We start from the raw sequence: 13,638 nt of genomic DNA, 5'->3' as shown, positions 1-13,638 counted from the left end.
CTGGTACATGTGTGTGATTCATTCGTCATAGTGAATGCTTGTACCTGTTGGTGATTTATACAAGAAATCTTTATGTATAGATTATACATATACCTATTGAATGAGAAGGTTGAAAATAAGATATTTTCTATCATCTAAAACTATCAGCAATCACCCTGTTTCACAGTGATTCACTCAAGATAACCAATTGAAATATGTAACTGAATCAGATTGTGTGTAGTATATAATTAGTTATTATACCAACCTTTTTACGTTAGTACAATGGGAGTACATTCTAACCAAGCCTTCTGGATCATCAACTGAAACATTCAGCACTGATCTCCCAACTAAAGTTTTATATATATATGATAACCAATAATCCTACAAAATACAGAAAGGTTTTGTTAGTTTTATATTGTTTTAAATCTATTATAACTCCTTAAAGTTCCATGGCAATTGCTATATGTAAATCTATTGGTGCTGATATATATCACTCATCTTAAGTGGCATTCAAAACAAAGGTGAACTTAAGGTATCTATATAATAAATTATGTACTGAAAATATCAGATTGTAAAGTTTTCAAGAGGAACTTACCCAAATCTAGGTAATCGCTCAGTTTTTAAACTAAATAATATCATAAATCAGGCTATAGGTTTTCTTTTTTGTATGTTTTACATTTTGTAAAACGGAATCATTCTATAGCTTACTTTATAGTATGGTTTTTGCTCATTGTTGAAGACCTTTAGTTGCTTAAATCCATATCCTTTGATCTAACCATCTCTGGTATCCAGTTCATTTACAATGATACCCCATCTCCAAATTTTCATATTGGCTTCTGAAGGTAGATTGAGGGAATTTGGGGAAGAATTGCTATGTAGATATGTTATTTTCAGATTTTTTTAATATCTTTAGCTTCTTAAAATGGATTAAGGTAAAAGATCAAAAGTTTCAAAACCTATGTCACCTGTATTACTATGGTAGCAAGCACTTTTAAATAACATATCACATCATCAATAAGGACATACTGACTTCATAGATATTCTGTCTTACGTTTCTATGGTTACAAGTACTTACAGGTAATGGATCACTAGTTTTGTCATCAATTATGGAATAATGACCTCCATAAAAAGTTTGTCTGATTAAAACATCTAATCCACCCACTGCTGATATTCCTAGTTTATCTAACCACCTAATGGAAAATATATGTGCATTGGATTAAAACATATAACAATTTATGATTTAAAATAGTTACCTATCATAAATGCATCCATTAATGTAGTACAAAAATCAAAATAAGCTGAGCTTGGATAAATAAAAACATATTCTAAAGTTTATATCAAACTCTATTCTAAAACAATAAGGATCATTGTAGTCAAAACACTGACTTCAAGTTTTGAACAATTAACATTGAATTCATTTTCAGCAGCACCTGCATATAAACTACACATTTGACAATTAAATCAATACCCAATAGCATAATAATTAAATAAATGTAGAAAGTGTCCATGGGACACAGATGATGCCCCTGCTTGCATATAACGTTACAAAGGGACATAACTAGAGAACTCTAAAAGTGACTCCACCAAAATTTGAACCTGATCTGTGTTTTATGGTAATATGCATAGTATATAAGTTTCATAACATTTGGTTGAGGCAAACTAATGTTAGAGAACAGAAACCAATTTTGGGATGTTTGTACGGACGAACAGATGTACGGACGGATGGATGTATGGACAAGGGTAAATTTAATGCCCCCGTGGCTAGATAAAAATCTTCTGAATATAGGGTTGTTTGAAAAGAAAGTGCTGGACAATCCTTAGCACCTCCATAACAGACTATAGTCCCTCAACAATGTTAAGTATGAGCCAAACAACACTTGAGTGAATTATCTAATTTTCTCAAATGGGTCAATATCCCTAATGTGCCTCAAAATGAAGAACACAATTCCATTATGCAAACTAAAAACCTGTGTGCAATGACATTGTACATGGTTCTATTTTTAACAATTGACTGAGCTGAACTACTTGAGATGTTTTGAAGACCAGAAGACCATACAATAAAGATGCAAAGCTTTTAGAGTTATTGAATGTGTGTAAATAATCGAATTTCTCTAATTTTTTCACTATTTTCTTAAATAGAATGTTCTAAATCTCACCAACATAAGCAACTAGGCACCATTACTTACATAAAACCTGCCACATAGGTATCAGACAGTCCTGGAGCACCTCCTCCGTAAGCTGATCCTGTTTCACCAAGCCATGTTTTCCCAAATGGAGGATGTTTTGCTATTTCATTGCCTTTATTTATCTCAGGCATTAAACTATTCAAGATGTCAATATCCATGAACTGGTCAATTGTAGCTTCTCTTCCATTTATATAATAGCTGTTTCAAAAAAAATATATAGCAAGCATATAGAACAACCCATTGTAGTTGGGATAAATTTGGGATAAATTCAAGCAATATCTTGTTTTTTTAAATGTCTAAAATACTGAGAGCCTTGAATTGAGCAAACAAGATTCAAAACACAGATATTAACTGTATAATAAATTAAAAGATCAAAAGCAATTATTCCTTCATAACACAATGGCAAATGATATGTTTAGTATATAAAGATCTGATAGAAGTGTATTTGCTTTTTTTTTGTGAGTGTGGTATTTATTGCTTTCCATTTGTTTTGATTTGGTTTTATTTTTTAAAGTTCAAGTTGTTTGTTTTCAAAATCAGTTTCATTACATTTTCACAAGGTAAGTAAAATAAAACTTACTGATGAAATGTTGGATTTGTAACAATATCTGGTCCTCCCGTTTGTAAAAATCTGAAAAAGCAATATTTTAAAATCATTTCTATGAATTAAACAAAAAGTAATAGTAATTTTAAATGTACATGTCTAATAAGCAGAGTTGAAATTAATTTCATATTCACCATGTTCACATGTTCTCATTCTGATATGCATGTAATATTTGCCACTGGACTGTACACAATTCAACCATCATTTACTGTCAATATGAGGGTTTCATAATTATATTGAACAGATAATCAATCTCATTTTTGTGATTTTCACTCTGTTGCTTATGAATTTCAAAACAGCTTTGAGGAAGGAATTATTTTATCTACAAACACATTGTTCTTTATCATTAAATCAGTAACATACTCTGTGAAATATTTCTCAGCTGATGTCTTTGATAGCTGTGTGGTACTAGGGCCTATTATGACACTTTTTCTCCACTGTGGGTACTGGTTTAACAGACTATGAAGTTTGCTGTAGTCCTTAGCTCTCTGTGAACCAGATATGGAATATCCCACATGGTGTTTGTATGAGTTAGGCTCTACAAAGATATCAAGAAACAGTATACATATTTTGGACACATATGCTGGGTGTTTAATTGCTTGATTTTAATTCACTTTTAACTTATGTAATTCCTTGTAGATCCATTTTCTAAATTAAGGTCAATTCCATTTATAGTGAGGTGTTTTATAGTTTCCCTCTGCTAAATAATACTTGATCATCTTGTGAAGTAAAACTTATGTTTACATCAGTTCCAAAATATGCTGCATTTCCCCCTATACAGTTGACGTTCATATGGTCTGCCAGCAATAGGAGGAATGCCTCAACATAATTTACAGCCCTGATGACCAATCCTCATGTAATTTTAACACATTAAGCCTAGATACAAAACACTAATTTATACCCCAACTATCGTGTATTGGTTTCAATTCTTGTGACCATATTCAATTCTGAGAGAAAAAAAAACACATTTTAAGTATTCTAAAACAGTGGAATAAATGTACACAGCAGTCTTCTCCCCATATTTTTTTAAGTGTTTTGGTAAGAATACGAAATTAGACTAGTTCACTTTTTTGTGTTGCAATGTGATGTAACATTTGTACTGCCATGGTTATATTATAAGAAGTTGGGGGGAAAAGCTGTATCTATGTACATAAGCATTAACAGAAATAGAAATGCTTTTACTTTCAGTATATTTAGCATTGAAAATTAAATGCATAAATCATATAAATAATTGAAATGCTTGTGTAAATATTTGTACCCCGCTTGTAAATATGTAGCAGAGTATGTACAACTGTTTACACTTTCAGTTGTCTATACATATATTTATATATTGTTCCGCACTGTGGTTTGACAGTCCTTAAATCTGCATATCAACTTTATTTATGGGTATAATTGTTAATTTTGTATTTGTTTACATTTAGTTTCAGTGTTACGCGACAAATGTAGCGATACGTGTTCCTGTTCTTGTTTATGAATAACTTGTGTATTACGTCATCAGTAAACAACGCTTTTGTATAAAATACGGAACGCATGTTCCAACTGGGAGCTTTTCTTCAAGCATCTCTATGCGGTTAGCAGTATATCTCAAACTATAATTTACTGCACCAAGTAAGAGTGGCTTGATGATAATATCTAATAGACTTGATAATTAACCAAGTCTTCATATCGAAATGCTGACGTACTGTTTGCTCGGGTAAATCGCTAACCATGCACCTAGTATGCTGAATATTTGAATGCAGTGCACCAGGCAGATTTTCTTGCACCAAGTATGCAGTGTCCCGAGTAGGTTTTCTCGCACCGAGCGCTAGAACAATTGTTTTATTAAACTTAGTTAAACTTGAGTAATGCACCTTGCTGTTTTACTTATTATATATTGTTATATGTTTTATGAACCACTGTAATTGTTGTATTGCATATTACTGAAGCAGAAAATAATACAATTTATGAACTTCCATTATGATTTTTATTATTACTTACTTCACCAGAGGCCCACATAAGTAACACGAGTATCCTGACTCGAAAACCACGGAACTTTACAATATTTCATTAACAATTTCATAATTCTAAGATTTGATTTTTTGCTCTTATTTCATTTTAAAAAGATTTCCTACATCTTTCTCACAAATTTCATTCTGAAAAAAACAGAGACATAAAACAGCATGGGAAGAACACTGATGGGCAGCATTTACTTTTCCTCAGATTTTGATGGAATTTTTCTTTTGAATTCTTCATGAAATAAATTAATACTCTTTTAACATGTGGATATATGGTAGTGTCTGCCAAATCTTGCAATTATTTCATATTAACAGTTTTATAGTATTTGTGTCACAGATTCCCATGGCAGGTGATGCAAGCCTATCAGGAGACATTTACCCTTTCAACACACCTAGTCTTGCTTCTTTTAGAGTTCATGTGATTACATCCGTTTTTTCACTTGATTTGAATTTCTAAATGGATTTATGAGATTTGAACATCAGATAACAACTGTTACTTCTTATATACCCTCTCTATGCATCTAGTCTCAGTACAGTTTGGTTCACACGATTTCCTCTGGTGTTTTTTTTTTCCTTTGTTTTTATGTATTCAAAATGGAATTACCAGTTTTCACTCATCTGTAAACTACTATTGTATCTAAATTATACATACTTTTACTCCATATCTCTCTTCCATATAAAACAATATTCTTTTAGCAAAAATATATTTTAATTTAAATATGTGTATACCTTAAAGCATACAACATTCTTCATTATGAAATTAAATAACAACATCTGATCTTGTTCAAAATACAAGTTATATCTTTATCAACAGACTTGCCAAACTAAATAACAAAAGCTTTGTACACACAAAAATGATGTGACCAAAACACACACTTCAAGGTAAATTGTATTAATTTTCTCTTAACTATAATTAATATCTGATAATAAATTGTTTTGCAAAGTACTACACCCAATGATAGTTATCTCTTAATGTTATTGAAGTCCTAAACAAATGTTAGTTTCTCAAACACTTCCAGTTCCACTCAGTAGTTTGTTAAGAAGTGCTCTCTGTCACATCTGCAGCCAAAATACACAAAAAAAGAAAATTATCAAAGCAGACTGTAATATTTGTGATGTATACTCTGCATTTGCATCTAATGGACAAAATATTGCATGTACATTGTACCTTCCATTGAAAACTCTTTGAATTTAAGGTATAAACATTATGTTTACTAAAAATGTTGTTGTACAGACTCACATTAAAATTTTGTTGACACTTTATGTAGGCATGTTAATGACTTCAATGACAGATGCTCACTCTAGTTCAATAACTACTTTGCACAACAATTTACTATGCAATAGTATTTTACTCAAAAAAAATTAAGACAATTTATAGAGAAATGAAAACACCACATGTGACTTGGGTTTCCCACCCTGTAAGTACTCAAAGTCATATAAATTAAATTTTTAATCAATTTTCTAGGGTCAGTATCTTTCCTTGAAAAATTTGATTAACACAAACATATAAAAACCATATAACTGAAAAGATTTAAAAACAAGTGGGCAAATGGAAACTAGCCAATGAAATATTGGGATATATGAAAATAAATTGTTTATCTGTATATCAGAACAAGAACTTGAACCTAAATGTCATTTGTTGGTGTGTTAAAAGCTTTGACCTTTAAAGTTCAGTATCAAAATAAACAAAAACATGAATGTTTGATACCTAGCACTGTATAAATCTCTTTTAAACGAGAATGGATGACATTTAGTTATTAATATTATAACCATGGTCTTCCTTTTTCTTTTTTAAATTGCGCCATACTTTCTTGAAAATTTTAACAATTGTTAGTTGGATACAGAAAATAGTGGTGCTCCTTATCCAGGCCTTGTCAAACGCTAGTAGTATATAATCAAATAGAACTAGTTAGTACTTGTTAGTTATCTAAATTCTGAAATATATATTTATATATTATCTTGTATCCATTATTTCCATAGTATTGTGCAATAAAGACCTATATTTTAGCTAAAGAAAAAGAAACGAGAAATACAAATTAAATAAATAATAAAAACCAAAGCAAAAAACAATAATACAGAAATTTGGACTTTTGGCAACAGTATATATTCACAGATAAATGTGTCTTAAACTACAGCATTTAATACACTTGGCAAGGATGGTTTTCTGTTATAAAAATTCATACGAGCACAAACAATTATTCAAACATACATAGGTATAAGCACAAAACAATAACAAAAAAAAACATATAACAATATAAAATGTATAATATATAAAATAGGTAATTCTTTAGTAAAAATATTCTTGTAATGGAAGACATGGCCTACATATACTTTTGGTATTAGATTTTTTTGAAGATTTTTGAGTCCTGTAAAATTTTACTTGATTTTCACATAGTTTTGTTCTAAGAATGAAGAATTTCCTATTTTTCCTAAAATATTCCAAATCAAATTATATCCATGTTTAACGGAATTATTATTTGTGTTGGGTTATAAATCCAGTCACAGAGTTTTATCCACAGCTCTGCTATTTTATGACATGTCCAAAATATGTGCTCAATATCTTCAATATCTTCAATAGCTACATTACAGAAAGTACATTTATCGCTTTGCTTTATCTTAATTCTAAAAATAACATTTGTGCTCAAGATTCTGTGTATTATTCTATACTGGAACCAACGAAGTTTTGTGGAGTAAAAAGCCATATTATGAACGTTTTTCCAAACGAAGTTTTGTGGAGTAAAAAGCCATATTATGAACATTTTTCCAAACGAAGTTTTGTGGAGTAAAAAGCCATATTATGAACGTTTTTCCTATCAAAGTGTTTGTTCAAACTTAAGGACCATCTATCTTCACAGCTATTAAAGTTTAGTATTATAAATATAATACATAATATTGAATATATTTCTAATAAACATACATCTCTTTGAGCCTTTTTAGAGAAAAGAAATATTCTTATATTATTTGGAAGTATTGGTCCTGGAGTTTTACAAAGATAGTCTATAGATATAATATTATCGAGAGATTTTTTATATGACTTTTTTGCAGAAATTACCCCATTTAAGTTAGAAAATTTACCTAAATGTTATGCACATTTTGGAATTGTTGAAAAGTTATTAGATCATGTATCAAAAAGATCCCTTCATCTGCCATATCTTTTATAGAAAATAGATGATGTTCCTGTTTTGATATTTTCATTATTCCAGAATGAGTTTGATACAAACTCGTTTTCATTTTTTGGTATAAGTTCATTTTGCAATTCTGTCCAAGTCTTAAAGACCTCTTTCCAAAAGGGGTTTTACATGTTTTTGTTGGGCCTAGATATACTAGGCTTTCAATATTTTTTCTTTGGTATTTTCTAATAGCTTATTTATTTTCTGGTTGCTTTTTAACAATAAAAGTCGAATCCATATTTATTTCAACTCCTTTATATATGTGCCAATATCTAGCACTTTCAGCCCTTCAAATTTATGTTCAAGACATAATATTTCTCTTTTTTATTTTTTTCAGGTTTGTTTTCCCAATTAAATGAATAAGTTCTATCAATTAGTTGTTTTATAAAAGTATTTTTGTATGGTGCTTGATATATTAAAAACAGTCAGTTTAATTGTGAAATAATCAGTGTCTTGATGATTGTTATTTTTCCAACTGGTGTTAATGTTTGTTTAGACCAAATTTTTATTACAGTATATTTTCAATATCTTTTTATTCTTGAAACATAGTTCAAAAATTCCATTTCATGCAAATAGACAGAAAAGTTTATACCTAGTAATTTAAACTTACTTGAACCCCATTCCAACCCCCACTTTCCACACATGGTGTCTCAGGTTAACTATAGTTCTTTTTGCCTATCCACACCACTTCCGTTTTGTACACGTTCATATGGAGACCAGACATTTCAGCATATTTTACAGTAAGCGAAGAGATTCATACAGAGATTTGGGAGAACTACCAAGTATTATAGGTGTCATCTGTGTATTGGGAAATGAATTAGTCTGTATCATCAATTTAATTACTTTAAGTTCTTTATTTATTTCTGGTAAAATTTCTAGAATTTCATCGCATAAAAGAAAGATGTAAGGTGATAAAGGATGTATGATCTTCGTTTCAATTATCAAAAGGATCCATGATCTTTGTTTTATTATCAAAAAGATCCATGATCTTTGCTTTAATCATCAAAAGGACTATATATAGCATTGCACCTAGAGTTTTTTGTTATAAGATTAAAATGCCACTGGAGATTCAAGTTATGAGAATTATCACATATCATCAATCCCTAAAAGTTTTGTAACATTTTGCCTTATTGTTTAGAGGTCATTGTTTTTAAATGTCAAATTAAGATGAAAGAGTTCCCTGTAGGTTATTTGTTCATTTGATCAGAACCTTTAATCACCAAAAGGACTATATATAGCATTGCACCTAGAGTTTTTTGTTATAAGATTAAAATGCCACTGGAGATTCAGGTTATGAGAATTATCACCTATCATCAATCCCTAAAAATTTAGTAACATTTTGCCTTATTGTTTAGAGGTCATTGTTTTAAATGTCAAATTAAGATGAAAGAGTTCCCTGTAGGTTATTTGTTCATTTGATCAGAACCAAATGAGAATTTGTAATGGACCTTCTGTACAGTATTTCTGCCAAGTTTGTTTGAACCTTTCTTAGTAGTTTCAGACTTTGAGGGAAGATATTATAAGTGCTTTTCCAAAAATAAAAATGTGTGCCAACATTGCTGCCATGATTTTCACTGGATCAACATTCACTTGTTCTGTTGATTGATAGCGTTTGATTTTGTCAGTTTTTATGGACTTCCCTTTTTTGAATTAGCCTTGGAGTTCAGTACTTTTGATACACTTTTTACCCCACATTTCATGAGGACCATTTGTACAGAGCTGTCCAATCATCAATTCCCTTAAGTTTCAAAATATTTCAAGTGTAGTTTTTTAAACTTTCTAATGAGAATCAACATCTGTTTGTTGTTTCTTCCTATCCTCATTCTCTTGATTCTACAGCTGAGAACATTTACAAAGATTGGTTTATAAGGATCAAAAAATAAAAAATAAGGTTTTGTAAGAAGGACTTTCCGTATATTTTTCCTGCCAATTTTGATGAAACTGACTTGGTTATTTCAGAAACATGAAAATGTAAATTGTCTAAAGACAGACTTTTTTATGTGATGACTATAGCTTATTATGCCCTATATATGTTCCCCATGAAGATCAACTAATAAACTGTTAACACAGTGATAAACTGTATGTCTCGCCTGTATATAATTTTTATAGTATAATGCAAACAAGAATGTGTCCACAGTACACGGATGCCCCACTCGCACTAACATTTTCTATGTTCAGTGGACCGTGAAATTGGGGTCAAAACTCTAATTTGGCATTAAAATTAAAAAGATCATATCATAGGGAACATGTGTACTAAGTTTCAAGTTGATTGGACTTCAACTTCATCAAAAACTTCCTTGACCAAAAACTTTAACCTAAAGTGGGACAGACAGACGGACGGACAGACGCACAGACTGAAAAACATAATGCCCCTTGGTGGGGCATTAAAATGAAATTGAAATACGGCAACACTTAAATATTTAAATTATGCATAACTTGTATAGTCAATGGATTATGACTGAGGGTGTTTGGTCATAAAATCTTCATGGAAATGATGTGTTCCAATGCTTATACAACTGAACTGCATCCCAAATATCAATCACTTACCTTAATTGGTTCCCTTTAAACAAACCTCATCATGTAAACCAATGCAAAAGTTTCAAATTCAATAGACCATGACTAAGGGGTCATGGCCTAAAAATCCATGAGATCTGTCAATGCTAATACAACTTAACACCACATATCATTGATTTACTATTAGATGTTCCCCTAAGACTAACCTAATCACAAAGTTCAACAATTTTTTTATGTTTCTGTTGTCAGAAATAGCACAAAAAAGTCTTGCTTCCGCAACATTTTTGCAGGCATGAGATACATTCCAAATGACTAATATCATTTTACAGTCTGACAAGCTTCAGCTTTAGAATTTGGTAGAACAATAAATCCAAATGATTGTGGTGGGAATGTTACATTTCCTGTCCTTATCACAGGGATCAACACATTTGGTAATGTGAAATCTTCATTCAGCTTTAAATGTCTCCCATTCAGTGTTACTGCCCTGAAAATTAAAGAAATAAGACTATTTTACCTAAGTAAACCAATATTCAAATGACTTAATATGAAATCAATTCCAAATTTCAAGATATATTTGAAATCCTTTCGCAGTGATGGTTCATTGTAGGAAACATAAGAACCTTTTGGATGTTGCACCATATTATATACTTTTCATCTGCGATGACTGCTACATACAGTGTTCTTGCCTCAATTATAAAGAACAGACATGTTGGGCTCCTTTTGTATATAATGCATATAAAAAACTATTTTGTATAGCCTTTTTTTCCCACTCATCATATTTTTCCTGAATAGTCTAATCTTTTTTTTGTTTTCAGCAATTAGCTTTGTCTCTTCCACTTCTGTGTGAATTTTCTTTTTTTATCTTTTGTACCGGTAGTTAATATTCTGTGAGAATTTTTTTTATCTTTTGTAGTTAATATTCAACACTTCATTAGAAAATTATGGAATTTCTCACACTTATCTAAAGAATGAAGAAAAAAATATAATAACATTTCAGGATATATCATGTATATAGATATAAGAAGATGTGGTATGAGTGCCAATTAGACAACTCTCCATCCAAGTCAAAATTTATAAAAGTAAACCATTATAAGTCAAAGTACGGTCTTCAACATGGAGCCTCGGCTCACACCGAACAGCAAGCTATAAAGGGCCCCAAAAATGACTAGTGTAAAACAATTCAAACGGGAAAACCAATGGTCTAATCTATATAAAAAACGAGAAACAAGAAACACTTATGAACCACATCAACAAACAACAACTACTGAACATCAGATATGTATATTTACTGTGATTTTAAGCTCTCCTGGGGTTGTAATACATATACATGCAGTGTAACATCATCTCCATATTGTGAGAAATTTATTGTTTTAAAGCTGTTACCAAGATTCATTCCATATACTGTTATACTTCCAGCAGTATAATTAGACCTGAAAAATATATTATACAATTATATCCTATTGTCATAGTCAATGTAAGTTTTTATCGACCTGATTAAAGTATATTGACTGAGGGTGCAGACCTTAGTCAATATACTTTAATAAGACAATAATAAAAATAGTATTGACCGATATGAAAAGGCTACATCTGTTTTATCATAATATTATGTTATTTAAAAGTTGTGACCTTTCATAGGTCATGCTCCACGGGTATTGCTACGATATACAATGTCTCCTACTGGCTGTAATGTTTACCACAGGTGTTTTTTAATTTATATAGGACTATCCCTAGCATTTAGTTTTTACTGATGAAAGAAAAAATGCTTAACCAGAACAAAACTCAAACTTGATCTCTATCTTTTTATGCTAGAATTCTATACAAAATATCTAATCATTTCAAATTCAAACTCTACATGTAAATTCTTATGATATGACTGTTTACCAAATTCCTTTTCAATTGAATAAGGCATTACTTAATAAAGTGCAGAAAACTGAGATTTTCAAGAAATTAGGCCACAACTTTAGCAAAAATTACTCACCCAAACAAAACTCAAAAAAGATATGTAACTTCTCATTGAATAAGTTAATAATATTGGTGGTTATAATGATGTCTTCAAATGGCAGGTAAATGTAATTTTCTTTGCTACGAGTGGACTATATATCAAGTATTTAACCAATAGATAGTATTCCAGTGATGCTTTGGAAATCATGTAAAATAAGGTTAAAATCATAATTAATAGTATTAGATATTAGACATGTTAGATATTATAATGATATCTAAGATAATAACAAAAAACTGCAAAATTTTTGTAAAATGACTATCTCAGGGTCAGTAACCCAACAACGGGTCGTCGGATTTGTCTGAAAATTTCAGGGCAGATAAATCTAAATCTGATGAACAATTTTGCCACCTGTCAGATTTGCTCTAAATGCTTTAGTTTCAGAGATATAAACCAAAAACTGCATTTTACCCCTATGTTCTATTTTTAGCCATGGCGGCCATCTTGGTTGGTTGGCGGGGTCATTGGACAAATTTTTTAAACTAGAAACCCTAATAATGATTATGGCCAAGTATAGTTAAATTTGTATCAGTAGTTTCAGAGAAGAAGATTTTTGTAAAAGATTACAAAAATTTACAAAAAATTGTTAAAAATTGATTATTAAGGGCAATAACTCCTAAAGGGGTCGACTGACAATTTTGGTCATGACAACTTATTTGTAGATCTTACTTTGCTGAACATTATTACTGTTTACAGTTTATCTCTATCTATAATAATATTCAAGATAATAACCAAAAACTGAAAAATTTCCTTAAAATTACCAATTCAGGGGCAGCAACCCAACAACAGGTTGTCAGATTTGTCTGAAAATTTCAGGGCAGATAGATCTTGACCTGATAATCAGTTTTACTCCATGTCAGATTTCCTCTAAATGCTTTGGTTTTAGAGATATAAGCCAAAATCTACATTTTACCCCTATGTTCTATTTTTAGCCATGGCGGCCATCTTGGTTGGTTGGCGGGGTCATCGGACACATTTTTTAAACTAGATACCCTAATGATGATTGTGGCCAAGTTTGGTTAAATTTGGCCCAGTGGTTTCAGAGGAGAAGATTTTTGTAAAAAGCTAACGAAGACGGACAACGACGACGACGGACGACGGACGCCAAGTGATGAGAAAAGCTCAATTGACCCTTCGGGTCAGGTGAGCTAAAAAGAGTGCAAATAAACTATAATTAAAAAATCCTTTAACA

The 13,638-nt window shown here is 30.9% G+C and overlaps 1 protein-coding gene across 31 annotated transcripts in view; it reads right to left on the bottom strand.

Annotated features, from left to right (window-relative positions):
- LOC127736098 (heparanase-like) overlaps positions 1-13,638 on the bottom strand; it is a 61,057-nt gene that overhangs the window by 30,115 nt on the left and 17,304 nt on the right. For 7 of the 31 annotated variants that reach the window (XR_007998802.1, XM_052246624.1, XM_052246645.1 and 4 more), the window contains exons 5-9: positions 3,133-3,307; positions 2,746-2,796; positions 2,166-2,363; positions 1,055-1,169; positions 245-360 (exon numbers count right to left, since the gene is read on the bottom strand). The exons of 7 other annotated variants lie outside the window; for them this stretch is intronic. Coding sequence is in view for 21 of the 24 variants with exons in the window: in XM_052246624.1 (XP_052102584.1) it covers positions 245-360; positions 1,055-1,169; positions 2,166-2,363; positions 2,746-2,796; positions 3,133-3,307 (655 nt within the window). In the remaining 3 variants the exon portion in view is untranslated. Of the gene's footprint in view, positions 1-244; positions 361-1,054; positions 1,170-2,165; positions 2,364-2,745; positions 2,797-3,132; positions 3,308-9,826; positions 10,932-11,736; positions 11,878-13,638 lie in introns of those variants that run through there. 17 more of the 31 variants (XM_052246649.1, XM_052246636.1, XM_052246626.1 and 14 more) reach the window with 11 other exon arrangements.

Source organism: Mytilus californianus, unplaced genomic scaffold, assembly GCF_021869535.1.
Source record: "Mytilus californianus isolate M0D057914Y unplaced genomic scaffold, xbMytCali1.0.p SCAF_3, whole genome shotgun sequence".
In the NCBI taxonomy this organism is placed as follows: domain Eukaryota; kingdom Metazoa; phylum Mollusca; class Bivalvia; order Mytilida; family Mytilidae; genus Mytilus; species Mytilus californianus.
The sequence above is the reverse complement of the archived record's forward strand: the minus strand, read 5'-3'. Positions and strand labels throughout refer to the sequence as shown.